At 37.9% G+C, this 21,570-nt stretch overlaps 1 protein-coding gene across 1 annotated transcript in view; it reads right to left on the bottom strand.

Annotated features, from left to right (window-relative positions):
* The window catches only part of LOC122532532 (ecdysone-induced protein 78C-like), a 35,899-nt gene extending 26,477 nt beyond the window's left edge, over positions 1-9,422 (bottom strand). Inside the window, exons 1-2 of the mRNA XM_043661347.1 lie at positions 9,404-9,422; positions 9,085-9,209 (exon numbers count right to left, since the gene is read on the bottom strand). Of these exons, the coding sequence (XP_043517282.1) occupies positions 9,085-9,209; positions 9,404-9,422 (144 nt within the window). The remainder of the gene's footprint in view (positions 1-9,084; positions 9,210-9,403) is intronic.
* Between the last annotated feature and the right edge of the window lie 12,148 nt (positions 9,423-21,570).

Raw genomic sequence — 21,570 nt, 5'->3', positions numbered from 1 at the left:
ATAATAGATTCTCTCTCTTTTTTTTTTTTTTTGTCAGGTTCGATCTTTTCGCTGGAATTTATGGAACGAGGAAATACGCTCGCTGCTCTTTGACATTTATTTATTTATTTTGTTTCTTTTTTCATTCATACACTGGACACAGATAAATGGCAAATGAATTTTACTTCGAACGTTGAGGTTTCAACGAACAAAGCCTGCGTTTACGCTTCGTTTATCGTGTATATACTTGGCCATCGGTTCTTTGACACTGCACAGACTGCGTGGAAAATTTTATAGAATTTGAAAATTCACAGAAGCAACGATTTACGAGATGATCAATGACTGTATCCAGTCCATTTGTTTCGAATACTTGTATTCACCAGTGTTTGTCACATGCCACTTTTTTCAGACAAACAAGGACAAATGCAAATGGAAATAAAAAAGAAAATCAATTGGACTTAAAAAAAATTGATCCAAAGTCTTTGTCGTTTGTTTTCTATCTTTTTATTGCAATTAGAAAGTAATTATAAGTTATAATTAATTTAGAAAATACTACAGATATTAGTACAGATATTAATTTAGAAATTACTACAGATATTAGAAGATATTAAAAGATTTTTATTTCTGCATCGAAATTAATATTTTCCTTTTAAATCACTTTCCAACTATGAATAAAAGGAGAGAAGAATTCGACAGAATATTCAATTAATAAAAGCTGAAAACAACGTTTCGAAAAGTATTTCACAATTGCTGAAACTATCAAGTTAGCTTTAGCTCGAACAACTATTTTATTTCAATTCTCCAGTTCAATCAATAGTCTCGTTCTAATTTCCCCGTTATTCGAAGATACCTCGACTTGACCTTCGATTTCACGATGCAGTTTCCTGCGACTTGTGAAATCGTTACGCGAGAAAAACGGCAAAAACGGCGAGAAACGGAAGTGCATTCGTTTCCTAGCCAGGAAATTAGTTTCGTCGTAATGCAAACGTGTGTGTTCCTACGTGTACATTGTTATATAGTCGTGACTATGTAACTAGATATCATAATAATCAGATTGCAAATTTTTGTACATTTATAAAAAATTTATACGAAATATTTGAAGCTATGAATTATTTAATATTTTCGACGAGATAATTAAAAGAAGCATTTTACGCATTATTATAAACGTTACAAAAAATACTACGCGCGTTTTGTATATTTTATGTATTTCATCGTATTATGCGCCATCTGTGCAATTTTTCGCTCTAAAGCGAATTTTTCCTACAAACGCGCGAAAATACATATTAATAATCTCCGTTTGAAAAAGAAGAAAGAATTATAGCGTTTCGTCAGTTAGACACCAGAAACCATGTTTAATTAAAGTAGACCTCATGTTTAGCAATTACTAAAGTCATCAACATCATATGATAGTTACACTACCAAAGTCACGAAGTTATAAATTATAAATCGTTTCGTTTCGTTGTTCATCTATATAATCGTCTATAATCGTCTAATAATAATCGAACTGATGCGACTATATATAAATAAAGTCAAATCAATCGATCAATAACATCCGTTACATTCGCGAGGACACAAATAACAAAACATTCACAATTATTGCACCGATTCAACAATTTTATCGTGCATTTTATTACTCAATTTGATAAGCACGTATTTGTTTTTAAAATTACACCGAATTGTTGCCACGCTACAAAGATATTATATCGTGCTGGTTCAACGTTTCGTTTTTTTACAAAAAGAAAAAGAAAAGAAAACATTACATTACGATTCAAAGACGTTCGATCTCGAGATCCCTGATCTTCGAGTTGGGTCATCGTTGCACAACAGCAAAATGAGCGACATGTGCACGTCGTGTATCTCGTCCGTGTATCGCCGCGAGCGCGAGAATGTACCAATTCACCGTTAACCATGGCCTCGGGGCTTCCGTGTTTCAATCTGAGCGGAGGAGTACCCGGCGGATGTGTATCTCGTGGCAAGATTAAGGCACGTACACATCGTGCCGAGGCCCGGCCTCCGGAGAGCACTTCCTCACGGGGAGATGCGCTCCGCCGGGAAATACGAAACGAATCAACGATTTCTCTGAATCGCTACATTTCCCTCCATCCCGCCCACCGCCATTCCTGTCCCTCTTTACACAGACGCCAGAGAGATTCGCCGATGAACGTCCGGGAGAATTTTCGTCTCGTTCGAATGTCGCTGGAAATTGGAACTATCGGCGAAAAATGAACGCCGCCGCGTTTGCCGATTTTGTTTCAAAATACGCGGGGAGGAATTACTCCACAACAACAATGCTGATTGATACTCGTTTTTCAATGTATGTATGTGTGTCTCTCTTTTTATTATTATTATTATTATTATTATTAAATTTCTGCGAATTTTATGTGACACGATTATCTTCTTGAAGTTAATTTGACTTATTTTTTCACGGAAGAACGAGTTCTTTCGAGATGTTTTTTTTTTTTTCTCGTGGTAAGGTTATCGTGTTTAATCGTGCGTGATTCATTTATCCTTCATTTTAGAATTATTTACACCTAAATTTAGAATTAGAGAATACGCGTGTGATATTGTCTTTATAAAAATAATAATTTACGAATAATGAGACGAGAGGGTAGATATGAAATGTTATTTAAGTTGACGTGATGGTTGGGTGTTCCGAGTATGATCGATAATTAAAAAATATTGTACGTAATGCTATTTTTAATGTAAGTGTACGGGGTGAGTCACGCAATCGAGAATGCGTTCAGGTAATGCTCGTTAGAACTGTAGAATGGCAAAGAAAACTGTTACGGGGCGATAGTATTCAACGAATAAAATAAAATAACATTTTACAATTTTCTAAATTTTCAAAAACATACAAATTAACGTTTCAGTGCAAAACCGTTTGGCGATGCAATTGTAGAATTGTAAAGAATTTAGAGTAAACTCTCAAAATTTCTGTTATCACATATATGAAAAACAAAAAACAAAATAAAATGTACACACTGTTTCCAATCCTCCACAGAACATTTGACAAGTTGACAATTTTTCTGAAAATTCCAAATCACTGGACAAAGTTACAAAATCGAATAGCTGGCTGTCAGAGAAACGACGTAGGAAGGCTGAAAAGGTGGATTACGTGATATAATAGTGACGTTGTTAGAACTGTAGAATGGCAAAGAAAACTGTTACGGTGCGATAGTATCCAACGAATAAAATAAAAAGCTATCTTTCTGTATAAATAACACTTTACAACTTTAAAAATTTTCAAAAACACTCAAATTAACGTTTCAGTGCAAAACCCTTTGGCAATGCAATTGTAGAATTGTAAAGAATTTAGAGTAAACTCTCAAAATTTCTGTTATCACATATATGAAAAACAAAAAACAAAATAAAATGTACACACTGTTTCCAATCCTCCACAGAACATTTGACAAGTTGACAATTTTTCTGAAAATTCCAAATCACTGGACAAAGTTACAAAATCGAATAGCTGGCTGTCAGAGAAACGACGTAGGATGGCTGAAAAGGTGGATGACGTGATATAATAGCGACACGACGACGAAATGACTGCTACCTACTGTTAACAATTACTGATATCACCGGTGGTATTCTCTCTCCGTTTCTTGCAAAGGCTTCTATTAGGCTGGGTTATTAAACGTAATTCACGTGGTGTCAACAGTCGCGTGTTTGCAGTCGGAATTTCCTCGAAACGGAATTGAGAAACGACGTGCAAGGATGAGAAAAAGCAACGACAAGCTAACGATGTTATAACGATAGGACAGGGAACAACCGTGGTCGGTCTGATTGCTCTCAACTTTAACTGACTGAGTGCGTTCAGCGTTCAACTAGGAGGCAGGAATTCAAATTTTCCGGATGATCCCTGTCCGCTATGAAATTATATACTCGTCCGCGTTGCACACAGGATGGAGGAACACTCTCGGTCTTTCCACTTAATGCATTCCTGTGTCACTCGTTATTAACCCCTTCGCGGCGCAACCGGCTCAAGCTGTCGAATATATAGTAATGTAAATATCTTAAATGTCATCGTTACACATGTGTATTTTTATCGATGGCACGGTATACGCGCGGGATATAAAAACATACAGGGTGTTCAAAGTACGATGTTCGTTTAAATAACGTTTAATACACAAGATTATTTATTTGAGCCTCGTAGTATAAATATTGGATTATATGCAAGAGGTTGAAATCCTCAACAATGAGAAAATTAATTAGTTTTTGAAACAATTCATTTTAAATCTCTAATATTTTGTTACACTGTTAAACAGTTAAACAGCAATTCTCATAGCTAGATAAGAACGTTCTAGTCCAACTGACAAATGTTCGGGCGAAGAAAATATTTTTTATATTTCAAATTTTGAAGAAAAAGAAATTTATGTAACAGCAGATCTCAGGCTTTTGTTGTCTGATATCATGTGTAATTATTGAAATTGACCTGGCAACAAAATCAATGTCAGTGCAATGTGTCATTTGATTACCAGTGAAACTGACTGCAATGCTGATGAAACGTCAAGATACATTATCTAGAATGATACAGCTTCAATCTGATAAAATTGAAAAACGAAAGATGCATTGGATTAACTGCTAAGAGATTGCAAAATGCAAATATCCTTATTGTTAATGAAAGATGAAATAATCCAACTGAAGCTTCACTTACTCAGGAAGTATGAAAGAACCTTGAAATTATCGACTACTCAGCGACATTGACACTGATTATCACTTAAAGATCGTCTAAAGCCTTCCTCTATTATTATCTAGATTATCCGACCAATTAAAACACCGTGTCTAATGAAAACCAATGTCTAAAAGAGAATCACGAACACTTTAAATATTCCCAAAATTCTTGCAATACTTATTCTAACGTGTTAAAACCTCTTCATGTATGATCTCTCAAAAATATTAATCGCACCATGTATTATCGTACCATGAAACTAGAACAAAAATTTTCTTTCTCGTCTGATTAATTGTAAATAAACTTCTATTATACGAAAGCGAAACCATAGGTGGTATAGAGAAAATCAGTGAACATCTATTACATTACTTCAGTATGTAACATATGCAGGGTGTTTCGTAACTTGTGGGACCCACATGGGGATTGTACGCCTAAAAATAATGAAAGAAAGTCATATAAATATATGTCCTATCTGTCTTCGTTTATGAAATATAATGAATTTTCTGTTTTAATTACTTTTACAAAAGATGCTCGAAATGACCACCTTGCATTTGAAGACAAGCATGCACGCGTCTTGTCATTCATCTGGTTACTCTCNTATTTGCAAAGTGTTGATTTAAAAATTGCCTAGCCACTCGGCTAAAATGCGGCGGAGCTTCATCATGCATAAACCGCATACAAAGTCTAATATCGACTGGAACTTCCTTTAATATTTCGTGTAAACGCGTGCTCAAAAAATCAACGTATTTTGTGCCTGTTAGTTTCCCATTGAGAAAAAAAGGTCCAATTAAAAATTTATCAATTATTCCTGCCCATACATTTAAACTAAACTGGTGTTGATGTCTTGAATGCACAATAACATGTGAGTTTTCTTCATCCCAATTATGATTATTATGAAAATTGAATGTATCATCCCTGGTAAAACTAGCTTACTAGAGTTTGCTCTGTTTATAAAATTCATTATATCTCATAAACGAAGACAGATAGGACATATATTTTTATGACTTTCTTTCATTATTTTAGGTACAATCAGCTCTCGAAGTGGGTCCCACACACAAGTTGAACGAAACACCCTGTATATTCTTACTATATGACAAACATAAACGTAAGAAATAATTCGAAATAAACAATTACGCAGCGAGAGATGTGTCAAATCATAGTATACGTACCAGTATCCTTCTTTCGTTCTTGAGAGGACTCAAAGGAACAAAAGGAAATAAGAAAAAAAAAAAGAAGAAAATGGAATGAAACACACAAAAAGATGAAAAAGAAAAAAAACGTCGTAAAACGCGTATTGTGAATCGTACGGTCGCGAACGTAATGAAATATTATTGCAACGCCTAGGACGACGTTAATCGATCCACCCAGTGGAGCCGATGATCTCGCGATCATCAACTTCTTTCGCAAACCGTCCATGGCAGGGGCAATTCGTTTCTCCGTGATATAGTCGCGATCGCCAACGTTAATTACAGTCGAACGTTGGTCAAGATGTATGACGCGGGCGATTAATAGCGATCCCGGACAATGCTCAATTTACGACTCGTAGGAGACAACGCTTTTAACGACATTGATACGTCGTTGCGAATATTGCTTGATGGAATGCAGCATTCGACCGTGTCTCTGTAGAATGGACACACGCTCGATAGCGTGGATTATTGTTTATGGCGATTGTCTGCGACAGACTGTGGATCAAGTTTCCCTTTTGTTCTACATCTTTCGCAGGGAAAAATAATAGAGAGTAAAATAAGCTCGATTTTTCGAAGTGAGTTGATACCTTCGAGGTATCAAGTTCCGAGATTTATTACACACATTTGAATATTCAATTCTTTGAATTTTCTCGAATTCCCGAGCCTTTCAAAATATACAGGATTTAAAATTTGTTAAATCTCCTATTTTTTAAATTCCCAAATTTCCAAATGTTTTCAAACCCTCGTGTCTTTTTAACTTTCAGACCCCCGAATCTTCGAGTTCTCGTATATATATTTAGCCATACATCGAATGGCAGAAGTATATGTCTCATTTATTAACGTAAATAGCTGTCTTTGACATCTACGCGCAAAAAGGAGGAATAGGAAGAACATTGCAATAAAGTTGTAAAACAAGTGCAAAACCTGGTGTTCGCCAGAAGAAAAGAAAAAAAGCACGAGAATATATCGGGCCGCCCCGAATCTTCGAATCCACGTTTAACGAGGGATGCTTTTTGTCGAGGCGAGCACGCCTGGTAAAGTCAAATAAAATACGAGCGATCATAGGCGTCGTATCTTGTCGGCTATAAATTCGCTTCTTCGTGTCGATTTATTGCTCTCTCTCTCTCTCTCTCTCTCTCTCTCTCTTTCTCTCTCAGTCCGTTCGAAAGTCGATCGCAACGAGCGTTCCTCCCTTCCGAAACATCGCCACCGCGAAGAAAGAGAGAAAACGAAAAAGGGAAAGTGGTTGTTTAACGCAGCAAATAAAGATAGAGAAAAAGATAAGAAACGAAGAAAAATAGAAAAATAATGAAAATATTATTAATATATAAAAACGTAGAAAGAGAGATATAGAAGTGAAAAGCAGTGATGTAGAAAAAAGGAAAATACATAAATGCATAAATACATTTATGTAGAGTCAATACGTAGAAGCAGAGAAAGTGAACGTTGAGAAAAAAAAAAAAAAAAATAGAGGGATAGAAAATAAAATAAAAACGAAGATGTAGAAATTTTAGAGAAGAATGGAAATGATAAAAGATGTAGGAAGAAAACTAAGAAGCGAGAGAGCGATCGAAAGTAGTCGATACCAGTAATGGACAGACATATACGGACGAGTCGAAGCGGATCTCGCACGTATTATACGTGGAGATAAAGAGAAAAATCTGTGACATGTAATTATGTTTCACGGCGTAGAAAGTTTGGTGAAAAGCCAAGGATTTCTCACGTTGCATCCTCAATGTATTACACACATCACGATTTATCTAATTCGTTATTTGTTTTACCAATCTTTAGAGGTGTGCGAGAACCCGAAATATCGAGTCGGGTCGGGAACACGAAATTTTTTCGGGATCGGGATGGGTATCCAAAAATTTTGAGATGCTCGAAAGAATCGGAATTCCCGAAAGAGGTTGGATTTGGGAAAGGATTGGAAACAAGCTTAAATAATTCGTTAAAGCCCACGCCTTCAACTATATCGAAAGGTCGCAGATCTAGAACCATCATTCGAGCAATTCCTTCTGTTATATCTTTTGGTTTAACAATCATTCGCGTATCATTTTGTACATGCGACAAATTTTATGTCGATTCAGTTTCTTTTCTAATACATCTACTAATGTTTGAATGCATACGCTTCAAATGGCGTAATAAACCAGTAGTGTTTGCATACCTAGTTTTAAATTCATGGTGACAATGCGTGCATTCCGCCTTTCTATCATCTTTTTCTTGAAAATGTTGCCAAACAGAGCTTCTCTTTACCTTCTTCCTTTGCACGATATCTTCTGCACTACTTCCTGCTACCACAACTTTACTCTCACTATCACTCGACATTTTTTTTTAAAGATTTTTAATCTTTATTAAATTCACACAGATTTTGAAATATACGTCTGAACTTGTTGAATGTCTCAGCGATACTGATCAACAGCGTACATAATGTCCAAGTACTAAGCGCGCAGTCACACGTTTGTATACATCAGGTCGCACGATTCTTAGAATCCGTGTTTCCAATAATTTCACTGGCAGAAGAAATTGAACTGTGTATTTACATATTTTGTAAGCTGCTATACAGTGAGCAGTTTGAGAAACGGTAGCCGAGTTCTCGAAATTTTCAGGAATCTCGACTTTTTCGGGAAACCCGATTCTTTCGGGAATCTCGAAATTTTCGGGAACCCGACTCGATTCGACTCAACCTCTTCCCGATCATTAGGTTCTCGATATTTTCGGGATATTTCAGGTTCTCGCACACCCCTACCAATCTTCTATTTGCATTATTTTACACTCAAGATATTGTCGTTCGTTTCTTCAAACGTTAGAATTTGAAAATCTAATAACAATTTCCCGAATTTCGGTTCTTTCGAATCCTCAAGTGTCCAAACTTTCAAATTTCCAAAATTTCAAAGTTTCGAAGCTCTTAAACTTCAGAATTTCAAAACTTTCGAGATCCCAAAGTTCCGAAATTCCGAGTTTCTCCTCATCTCCAGATTTCCAAATTTCCAAATTCCGAAACTTTCAGATTCGCAAATATACAAATTCTCAAATTTCCAAGTGACAAATTTTTTAGTTCTCAAATCTCTAAATCAACTCAAATATCTCTATATTTTTTTTTTTTTTTCAAGAAATTCTATATTCTAGAATGTGTCAATTTTTATATTTTCCAAGTGTTTGAATTCCAAATATCCAGATTTTCCAGACTTTTCGAAATCTTTCGAAGATTCGACAACAGTTATACTGTACGATGTACTTGGTCATACTTACTTTGCAACCCTCGCAGCTGGTCACGCCGTAGTGATAACCGCTCGCCTTGTCACCGCAAACTCTACAGGCCACGAAACTTTTCGCGGGCGTCGAACTGTTCGAATCGGCAGCCGCGTAGTGTTGTTCTGGAAAAGAAAACAGGCAGACAAATTATGCGAGTTGGTCGTCATCCGTGGAACTGGGTAAAACGTTCCAACAAACCTATCTCAATTCTCTCGCAGAAGCGAGAGAACTATGCAACTCGCGATCGCGAAGCATAAAAACAAGCTTGCGTGTCAAACTGTGTCACGATGTCACGAATTGAACGCAAACAGAAAACCAAAGCCTTGATCATCCATTATTTAAAATAATATTAGCACCAAGTCTGGTATTCATCGTTTATCAGTACAGTCAGATTAAATGTTAATGTGATGTTATTGCCAGACTGCGGATTTTAAATGCATTTTTATAGGAAACTTAATCCTTTGCACTCGACTTACGAAAGTTTGAAAAACGGTGGGTGGAGGATCAGGAACTATGTATCATTAACTCTTGCATATTATAATACTTGTTCGCGACGATTGCTTCAAATGATTCATTAGAAATACATATTAGATTGCTTTAAATTATATATTAGATATACATGTTAGAAAGATATGATCAACAAAATTTCGTGTCGAGTACCATTTGAATGATTATTTTCAATGCTATGTCATTTTATTTGAGGTGATGCTTCGTAAATAAATTACTGGCAGATGATACGAAAGAAGTTTGTCGAGGGCAAAGGGTTAAATAAGTGCAGTGCAAGACAATACGAGTAAAAATATACACGAAATAGCCAAAATGTTATAATAAAATGTCGAGCAAAAATTTGAAAGAGAAAAAATTTTTATTTAACTTTTTTTTCAATTTCTATTGTAATTGTGTTTCTAAAAATTTAAATATGCATAAAAACTTGCACTCAACTTACAATTGTGTCATCTCCTTCCTATCGTGCTATCATTTTATTTTCGTTTTACACACATGAGAAACATGAATTTCCAGAAAAATGGGGATAAGAAACATCGTGCAAATCCCGTCAACCGTTCCGTGAACATGCGAGTCTCAACGTCGAGTTTTGACGTGATCATCGCAGATCTTCCTTCTTTCTAACGACCAAAAAACGAGCATCGAGCGCGTGGATGTAACGGAATCGCGTCTGGATGGAAACGGTCACGCGTAGACAGACACGAGAGGGAAAAAGGGCGGCCGTCGTTTCTAGCCAAATGGAGTCGAACGTCGGCGAAACAGAGAGAGAGAGAGAGAGAGAGAGAGAGAGAGAGAGACAAACGTTGGAAAAGTCAGAGGTGCAAACAGAATGGGAGAGAAGACGGAGAAGCAGATTTTTAATCAAATGGAATTATTGACAAAGTGGGGACAAGCAGAGTTAAATACGAGGGGAGGAGAGAGACACAGAAGACACGATGGAACAGCGAGGAACGAAATTTTAAAATAATTCGATCGTCTCGGTGATAAAATAAAATTCCAACATTCGAGGTATTGATCGAAGTGACCGGCAGAGGCAGAGCCGCAAAAATATCGAAAATTAGACAGGCGACGGAAATAAGGATGGGGAAAGAATCAAGGATGAAGAGAGAGAGAGAGAGAGAGAGAGAGAGAGAGAGAGAGGAGAGAGCAATCGATTCTGTCAAATTTAGACGTCGAGTCGAATGTAGACAAAAATATACGGGAACAGAGGGGACCGCTGTCAAGCAACGGGAAAATAAAAGGAAGGAACAACCACAGATGGGGAGGGAAAAACGCAAGGGGGTGTTATCAACTAAATTTAGACATCAAACCGCGCAGGAAGCAAGAAACATCGAGAATCGAACGATCAAACGAGGAGGAGCAAAGATTCGGGAAAGAAGCCAACTGAAGTGAGCGAGGAACAGAGAAAGGGGGAAACTATCCATCAATTCTACCCGTGCCGAAATCGAACCGTTCGGTCGGATCGAACAAAGACACGGCGAAAGAAGACCAAAAAAAAAAAAAAAAAAAAAGAAAAAGAAAAAGAAAAGAAAGAAAAGAGAAAAAAGAGGCAGAGAAATATCTGAGCGTCCGGCCAGACGAAAAATAAGAAGAGGCTTAAGAAGCGGGGATTAAAGGAAGAGGAGGAAAACGAGGAGCAAAAGTGGACGAAGAAGCATAAAGAAGAAGGGAGGGCGGCGTAATGGTAGGGCGAACGGTGGCATGAGAGAGCCACGTTCGTCCGGGACACGGGCTGGTTCTTCCATTGGACGAGGAGCAGGCCCACGGTTGCATCCATAATGCAACGACGACCGGGGACGCCACCGAGGAAGGGAAAAGGTTGCTCCTGCTGGCGCGAGCACGCTCTGCGGTGGTTCGTGTAACGGAAAGCCCGCGTCACCGTTACAGAAAGAGCGACGGAGAGAGAGAGAGAGAGAGAGAGAAAGAGAGAGAAAAAAAGAGAGAAAGAGTACACACAGCGGGGCACACAGCCTAGGAAGAACAGCAAGAGCCAACAGGAGGCAGAACGAGCTGAACGAGACGAGCGGGGCGAGAATGGGAGAGGAGGAGGAGGAGAACGCGAAAGAAAAAGGAAGAGGAAAAAGGCGAAACGGGGCCGTCCGCAAAGGGAGCGCACAGGGAACCGTATAGGAGTAGTCCGCAACATTATATATACCGTTGGACTCTCGTGAAACCCCTGCCAGAAGACGAGTCGTTACGTGGCCAAGGAGTTAGACGGAGACGGATGGATATAGGTAGATGGATAGGAGAGAGAGAACGAGAGAGAGAGAGAGAGTGAGAGAGGTAGGATGGTGAGGAGAAGAAGCAGCGACAATGAGAAGGATAGGAGAATTACAGCGTGCAAAAGAAGAACGACAAGAGAGAGAGAGAGAGAGAGAGAGAGAGAGAAAGAGAGCAAGGGAGGAGAGCGTAGTTGATTGTAGCGTCTGGAAAACGCTAGCGGGGCCCGATCTCTCTGACTGGTACGGCCACCGATGCGATTTTATGACGGCTGCAACCGTGTTCCGCCATCGAACGGTACCGAACATCTCGTCTCCCGCCACGACCAAGATTATCGTCGAGGACTCTCGACGACGAGTGACTAGGGCGATGGCCCTAACAGAGCCGTGTTTAAATTAGTCACGGTACGGTTTAGTTGCAGTAACGCGTTCTTCAACTTAGGATTTTCTTCGTTTACAATGAAACACTGCAAGTTCCCCCTCCCTCCCACACACGACCAAAATATTATTGTAGAATCCCGTGCCTTATTATTGTATAATAAATAGCACCATAGTTAAAGCAAAAATGAGCGCTAGTTTATTATTAATGTAGCAATAAGTGCAAGTAGCAAATTTCTATCTTACGATTGCGCGTGCTCCAGGGCTGAAGTCTTTAAGCTTTTACGCGTTATGCTTTTTACGTTACATATGTAAATATTGTATATACTGGCACAAAGTAAACGCCTGTTTAATAATAAAAAAAGAAAAAGAAAACACTGCAAGTTGTTTCTCCGACGATTAATAAAGAGGACACTATCGAAATAATTTACAATGAGGGATGCTGCCAATTTCGAAATGTACGCACACGCTGTAAACGCACGTTGTATATTTTTATACAAAACGAGAGAATCGTTGGGACGATGAAATCAAACGTAACGAGCAAGTATAAATAAATTAACGAATATATATATATATATTCATGTATCGAGAGAGAAATCGGTGTGTTGCGGTTCCGCGGTGCCTATGCAATAATTCACAACGTCGTGACGTAATGCTAACATTTATGCTGCGAAAATTTGCATAGCCGTGAGGCAACAATTCACAACGTTGTAACGTGTTGTGTTAAAATTCGCGTAAAGTTGCAAAACCAAAAAATAAAAAGAAAAAAAGAAAATGAACCATCTATCTATCCGTACACTATCGAAGCTCTACTGAAACCCTCGTAAAAATTACGAATTTGGCCTTTGGTTTCTTTGCACTGTCTGGTTTTAGCTGTTTCGGTGTTAAACGATCGAAGGGACGAGGAACGCAGGCCTCGCGCGTTCGCACGCCGATACATTGTAATTTATCGCGGACGGTCTGTAATTTCCAGGGACGAAGGCGGAAGTGAACGCGCCGCGCCGCGCACGTAATGACGTGCACAGGCGGCCGCGCTCCGTGCACCGGCGAACCGAAGTTTTTCGGTGCTTCTTCATGGGAATTCGTTAAGGCGTACCGTATTAACGACGGCCTTAAACGGCCGTACCCAACTTCTTTCTTTCTTTTTTTTTTTTTTTTTATCGAGCTCGTTCCCGTCTTCGAGCACCGAGATTCATCGCGGCAATAGCGTTCCACAGCGTATGCAAATTCAGAACGCGAAACGACGCCGTCGCAACGTTGTTCACTTCACTTTCCGCCGTTTCCCCTTCGATCTTTGGCTTTTAAACTCGTCCTTTGCTGCTCGCGTGTGCCTCGAGAAGAAAGGAAGGATTCCGCTGAATTTGTTTTCCATTCGAGAGAGAAGTTGATTCAGTTTCTGGCCTATTATTCGGGGGAGTGGAGATAGATTTATTCGACGCAAAATCGTCACCACAATTAGACATTCCAGGTTCTAAGTTAAATGCGAAATTTGAATTGAATTTCTAATTTGTACGAGGACAATTGGTACAACCGTTGAATCATATTAAAACGAAGATAATATACCTAAGAAGTTACATTTCTACTTGGAGAATTCGTCGATCGAGTACGTGTTATGAATAAGTAATACACATTTGCAATTAAAAGAACTAAATTCTGCTAACTCTCAAAGACGGCAGTTTTAAATATATTCGAGGCACTTTCTTAAAATACAAGCCACTGTGCTTTGAATCTATCGGAGAACAAATTTCCAAGAGCGTACAATCGTGTTTCGAAACGGCCGAAAAAAGGCTGTATCGACTACTGCTGGAAGTACAATCGGCTATATAAACTACTGTTAAAAAAAAGTGAAATGCGGAGCGAAGAACAATACTTTTCGAAAAAACAAATCTCCCCGCTTTCCTTAGTCACGTTCATGTTAAAAATTGAAATACACATAAAACTGTGGTCGTATTTTGTTGTTGGACTGCGAATTTTTACTTGTGTACAATTTAAATCTACGAAAATCCACTAAAAACACAAAAACCTATAGAATACATGAAACACATACGATAATATGTTTACTAGATAAAGCAAACTTTTATTGAAATATCATTCTTCCATTGAGAAACGTACGTAAAAATACGAAGTTGCGTAAACATACGCGAAAATCTATGAAAGTGGATTTACAGATAAAAGGAAAAAATAAACTTCCGATGAAGTGTCATTCCCTCGTTGAAACCTACGCGTATACATAAAAATATGAGACCACGCAAACGCGTTTTTTGTAAAAAAAAAAAAATCTGTAAAACGTAGTACAATTTAAACATTTATTTGAAATTTCATTCACCCACGTACGGAACGTACAGCAGCGTGTAAAAATACGAAAATTTCGTAAACGTCCGCAGTCTGCTAACAAGCTTTCCTGGCCAAGGTTTTTCGCGAGTGCCCACCCTTACTTCCAGTATCCGGGTGAAATATTCCCCGGGTGTTCGCGGCCACGTACAGAACGTCCATCAATCCGAGGTACTCCCGCGAGGAGAAAGTTCGTTCGGCCGAGCGGAATTTATAAGCAGAAATAGAAATTGTGCCTCTGTTCCGCGGAATATTACCAAAGGCCCGGGGTGGTAAGTGAAATGTTAAGAGTTGCACGATTACCAAGCAAGTATATACGGCCAACTATAAAAGATTTACGATCGCGATACAACCGACTACACAACCGTGAAAGTCGACGAGAGAAACCGGCGAAGAGCGGTAGATAAGACGCCGTGCGACTCGTCGTCGTGATCAGGTTCCATCCGACTGTAATCGGCAAGTTTTATCTTTGATATCTTCCGATTCGTTCGGCAATGAATATCTACTAATATATAAAACGATATATAAGCAAGCCTGCCGATATCAAAAAAGATTCTTCTTATTTATTATTAACCTCTTGCGTTGGAATGACGTGCCACGCAATTTGTCCAAAATTGCAACATTTTCTCAGTTTCAAGTATATTTAAATAAATATCTAAGTGTTTAAGTATATTTAAGTATATACTACTTTAAGTATATTTAACCTAGGCAAAAAACAAATGATAAGTTTATTACTTTTTTAATAATTTCTGTCCAGTGATATCATACCGACGAGCTCAAAAGAAAATTATTGTGTACGGTTCGGTCACTCGTTATGGTCCGCGAATCAGTTGCCAGCGCAAGAGGTTAATATTATTGACTTTTACAGTGCAGCACTCTTTGTACGTAGAAAACGTTGTATTTATATCTTCAGACAAAAACTGCTGGATAAATATCCTTTTATAAAACATCTTGCAATTATCGAGCTAATCGATTTCTGTTGCTATAATTTCAGTTGATGAGATTCGACGAGAGAGATGTTATTAACTTGAAAATTCCCACGAAAAATTGCGAATTACTTTTTTTCCCGACCGTTTCCAAGTAATTTTGATATTATACTCAAGATCGATCACTGCCTTCAATTTCACGCTTACGATCTGTAGATTTTTCAATGCGTATTAAATTTTCAAAATATGGACGATACCTCGGAGTTAGTGAGTTCGCGTGTGCCGTTTTCAATCCTCTTTCGTTTATTGAAATCTGTTCTACCGATCGAACATCGAAATTAATTTTTCTCTTGAATTGAAATAAACGCTTCTAATGAACATTTTTCGTGCTGCTCAATTTGCTTCAAATAATTCGAGACGAATAAGACGAACAACTTAATCGCTGGTTAAGTAAATTGTTTGTCTCTCTTCTCACGTTGCACGTGAATCCGGCGTACGAGCCAAGTGGTGTTTGTTGAAAAACAGAAGACAGGAGAATCCGTTACTTCGTTTCCGTTCTTCTCGTGGCAAAAACTTCCGCCGTTGCAACGGAGACAGGGGGCAACGTGCTAACTTCTTTCACGGTTTCGTCCAGCGATTGATTGGCACTCGGAGACATTTATCCTTCGTTTTGTAGCGAATGATCTTGGAAACAACTATCAACCTTCATCAAACATCGGCGCAATCTCTCATCTCGAGCTAGTTGGCTCGCAGACTGGCGTTTCACTTGCAATAATTGAAGCCTGCGCGAAGATAGAACACCAGTGGGATGCAACAAGACAAATTTGTCTGTCGCTTGATTCATACGTGTTGAAATACGTGTGAAATACGCATTCATACGTGTTCAAATTGATGCCGTGATTCGCTTTTTCGTCTGACGGGTTTAATTGACGTGCAATAAAGTAATTAATTTGGAGTTCCGCCAAAATGTGAATTTTTAAAGGAAAAATTTTACACGTGATAATGTTATATCATGTTTTATAATAATTCTGTAAGATATATTCTTATTCATAATTAACTTCATATCAGAGATTTGTATTGTTTTGTTTAATTTACATATTAATTTTATGTTAGAAATTGCTTTTAATCTTTTCTACGAGAATGAAGTGAAAATTAAAACGTGAAATGAAAGAAGAAAAAAATTTACTTCGAATGCCAACTATGTTAAAAATAGATATTAACTGTTGCGTGAGGTATAATTTTTTGTAAGTTTTGAGAATTACTCATATCAAAATACTTTTTCTATTAAATATTATAAAATATAGATATTCATACATTCTTAAAGTACTCTCTTTAAATGGCACTCTCGTCTTCAAGTTCATTAATATTAGATCTAACGTTTAATGACATGATTTATTATCCTATTCTATTCAGCAGAATTCTCATCTCAGATTGCACGCTCTACACATTAGCAAGTTTCATGAGAAATAAAATGTATCAAAGTGTATTTAACGATCTAATTTCTCTCGTAACTTGAGTCTGAATCTTCTGAAATATACTTCAAATCACTTTTAATAAACCAAGCTTCGCTATATTTGACACGAGAATAGAGAAAATTGATTTGAAAATAACTTTTAAATTTCCAAATATAGTTGCTTCCAATAAATCAGACTCTATTATAAAATTGATACAGAAAGTATTTTAAAGTATACGCTCGATCAAAAATTGTCGATTTTAAACTCCTATAACTTTATAAAAAAGAATCATGTAAGAGGGAAATCTCAATCTACAAAACTACAGTGAATTTAATTACGAAAAGAAAACAATTTTTTCCACAATATTCCTCAAGAAATGCATACCTTTGCAAAGTTTTCGAGAGGAAAAGTATCTTCGAATACACGAAAAGAAAATTTCTCACAATTAAATTCATCTAAATCGATCGTGAAGATTGAAGTATTCTTTTCAGAACTTCTTTTTCACCCACAAAGTTGTAAGAACTTGGAGCATCGAGAATTTTTTTTTTTTACGGATACTTCCCTGCTGTACATTTTCCTCGTTTATACGTTCGCGATAGAAAAACGAGGACCACTCATGTGAGGAGCGGCTCACGTCTCGCGTCAACCGGCAATTTTCGTTATCGATCGTTCGAGCGAGATATTATTTTCCCGGGGCGCGCATACGCGATGTTAGCAAACATCGAGGCCGAAGGAGTTTCCCTTCGTCGAAGACACGATACATAAATTTCGCGAGAGTACTTGCATATATTCAAGAGCGCTTTGAGCCGCCGCGTTCAAAAGCTCGCTCGGAAGCCAGCCAGCAAAGCAAGCTCCCACTTTTCTCGTTCCTTGCGCGCCTTCATCTGCGCGTTCGTCCCGTCCTTTCTCCCTTGTTTCGTTCATGATCTCCGGCGTTCCTACATCCTCGAACTAGGTCGTCATGGTATACAGAAATCAGCTTCGGTCTTTTTCAACGAGACTGTCAATCCGTCGTACATTAGCAGTTTGTGTTACTTCTATATTCGGTAACGAATATCGTCCGACGACTCTTACTCGTGTAATTATTAACCCTCGCGTTAGCCGACACTGGGTCACCGTTGACCCAGAACTTGATGCTACATACGTATAGGCAATGATAACAAATATGGTACCAAGTGTGCCAAATGTTGACAATTTATATGCAAAGAACATGCAATGAAACGCAATAACGTTGTGTGTACGCAGTGAAAAAAATATGTTTGTAAAATTTTACACTTTTTAAACAAAAATTCCTCTCCTCCCCACGAGAAACATTATTAGATAACCTCCTGTACCAAAAAGTTAGATGCAAAGCAAGTATGGTAAAAATTAGAGAGAATAAAGCTTTTCTCGTGAGAAGCTCCGTTGGTTGTTGAGATTACTATTTTACTTTATCGAATTTATTCCTCGTAAATTGAGAAATAGTTTTTCAAGTTGTTTATATCATCGAAACGAACGAGCGAAGATTTCTTTACTGTAACCATAGAAAACAGAGTACTTGCGCATATTCTGACGTTCCAACGATGATTTTACATTTTACTTAAAAACGATTGAAAAAAAAAAAAAATTATGACAGAACGGTTTCATCTAACCATCGAACATGATCGCACGTCCAGTTGATAAAGTGGAAAATGTTTATAAAATTTCGCGTTCTTAAAAGAGTCTGTACGTCGAACAATACGTTACGTTCTCACCATAAAAGCCTTTTACGATCGTGCATAACATAACATAACTGGAGGCTGGATTAGACTTTCATGTCAGCTTCGACTTTGAAAAGAAAGGAAAAGAAATTTCCATGTTACGTGAGAATGACGGATAAACAATCAGCGGATTCTGACTCGAGAGGCAAATCGTGGAAAATATTATATTGAAACACGGAGCGGCATGATTGACGGTGGGTGTAACCAGCGGACAGGTAAGAAAAGCCAGACAGGATTTCCTGGCTGCAGATCAACGCCTTGTTACATTCTCATTCATTACATAATATTTACGGCGAATTAGATGCAGAAACGTAACATTAATGCGATAAATTCCGATCGGGCCGATATGATTGCACTTTCACGAGCCAGTCTCTAAACACGTTCGACATTATACAATTAGGTATTACGTGTGTCGGCGATTACGTGAGTGGAATATATCTGCGACGGAGGTTCCCATCCAAGTGTCAAAGAAAATTTGTTTACTTCAGAGAACTTTTGTAACAACTCTCCAGAAATTTCTCTGTTATCTCAAATGAAGAGAATATTCGAAGAATTACAAGATCGAAGGAAAGTGTATAACACGATGGTGATAGTTTCTTCGCGAATGAAAATATACAATAGAAGATTAGAGATCAATATTAGATTTTTAAATAGAGTGTTCTAAAATTTCCCTGAAATGAGACTAAAGTTGAAAAAGACGCTAATAATTTCTTTACGAATGAAGACGCACGATAGAAGAGGTGTGGAGATCAATTTTAGATTTTTAAATAAAATGTTCAATTATCATTCGTTGTGTTCAAGTTCGATGAAGTGGTTAAATATCTTAAAATTTGCTTGAAATTTATTTTAGAAAATAAAATTGGTCTCCAGATTTCCTATTGCATCTTAAAATTTATTTTAGAAAATTGCATCTTTACTATGCTGTCCCCACCACCGTTAGGATTCTTTTTTAACAAGTTTCAACGCGGAATATTTTCGTTCATCATTCCTTACAATAAACAGAAGATACTTCAATGGCACAGTATCCTTATTCTCATCAGAGTCGAATAATCAAATGGAAAGAACTTTCATCGTTCACGAGAAAAAGTTCCACTTCCACATGAGGCAATTAGTTCAACAATAGGCAAATTTAGCAATAGCAATTATAACTAGACGAGCAATTATAATTAGAGTACCGTTTCAGCGTTACGTGTTCCAATATCTAATGGATTGCGCATTTAGATTGCGTTTTCACGTACAACGTGAGCTATAGAACATTTGACAAAGGCACATAATTTTGAGCTAAAACGGCGTCCGGCGGTTCGAACGGTTGCAGCACTTCCGACGACACGCGCGCGTATATTTACGCGCAGAAATCGGCTGCATCTTCTTCGGTGTGCGCATAATTCATCAAAAGTCTACGCTGAATTAACACAAATATCCCCCAAATAAACGAACCAGACGTTACATATAAATTCCCTCAGCTTCTACAATTCCACCTCTTCCTTTTCTTTTTACTTTTTCAAATATGATAAAATTAACACGTTTGGCATAGCAAAAGGCGAAATTCTTTTTTTTTTCTTTTATTTTAAATGAAAGAGACATTCGTTTAAAAATATTTTCAACTGTTATAAAAAATATAAGAGAAAACTTTCACCTCGTGCTACTTTGACTGAGAAGCAAATCTTCGATCGAGAAAATTTCAGTGTATTGATCGGTCCTTCTTTCGTTGAATGAAGAAACACAATCGGACAAGTTGATACTAATTTCAAATTCCACGCTCAACGTTCTGCGTAAGTACATCATCGTCGAGAAACGATCTCACCCCCTTTGAACCGGCAGTTACAGGTCGAATAATCGAAATATTGTATCAGGGTGTCGACACCGGCGGGTCCCGTCCACATTCAATAGGGAAATAAACCTAAAATTATTAATCGAAGGTTCAAGCGAGGCTTGCGAAGCGTTGAACGTTGACTTTTCGCTTCGAACGCTGGCTACGCGCTGGGCTCGTTTTAATGCATATTCGATGTCGAGCCGAATAGCCGGTGCACGACGGTTACACACATCGATTCGCCGTCGTTCCAACGTGTAATGTCAACGATTCGTTCGTATGTTTACCAGCGCCGAAAACTGCTGTATTCTTGCAAGCACCAGCTGCTTCCTGGCGTAGAAACCCGTTCCAGCAAGTGTAATTCTTCCCGTGTGAACGCGCAACTTCTGAGCTTTTGGATTGTTGGGAGGAGCGATGCTTTCAGGGAAGTTCCTTTCGGTGTTGGAGTCCGTTCGTTTAACACGAATTTTAGAAACGTGGCTCGTTATTTCCGACAAGTTTCCAAAAGTTTTCCAATTCTTATGAAAGATACTTCCAATTTCGAAATTGAAGTTCCTTCCGATTGAAGTTGATTTATTAAATTTGTAATCAGTTCTCAACTTTGGGGACGGCTTTTCTGCTTGGAGTTGATTTTGAGCTTTTGAATAGATTGGATCTTTTCTACTTCGAAGTTGCTCGCTCGAGTTTTTCTTACACACAAGTTCAAAAAGAAAGCGACGAATTATCGTATACGGTCACTCGTTATGGTCCGCAGTTAGTTACCAGAGCAAGTGGTTAACACCAGTACTACCAAAATGGTCGAGATGTATAATTTTCCAATCTACAATTTTTTAGATACTTTAGACATTTTATATATGGCACACTACAGTCAGTATAATTTTGACAATAATATTCTAGTGATATTAACCTCTTGCGCTGAAATGACGTGTCGCGCACGTCGAGAGTTTTTCGTTTCAAAATTGTATAATAATATTTTCTCAGTTTTAAGTATATTTAAGTGAAACAAAATGGGTGAAACAAATAATAAATTTATTACTTCTCCAGTGATATGATATCGACGAGTTCAAAAAGGAGGCGACGAATTATCGTATACGGTCACTCGTTATGGTCCGCAGTTAGTTA

Source organism: Frieseomelitta varia, unplaced genomic scaffold, assembly GCF_011392965.1.
Source record: "Frieseomelitta varia isolate USP_RPSP 00005682 unplaced genomic scaffold, Fvar_1.2 scaffold_458, whole genome shotgun sequence".
In the NCBI taxonomy this organism is placed as follows: domain Eukaryota; kingdom Metazoa; phylum Arthropoda; class Insecta; order Hymenoptera; family Apidae; genus Frieseomelitta; species Frieseomelitta varia.
The sequence above is the reverse complement of the archived record's forward strand: the minus strand, read 5'-3'. Positions and strand labels throughout refer to the sequence as shown.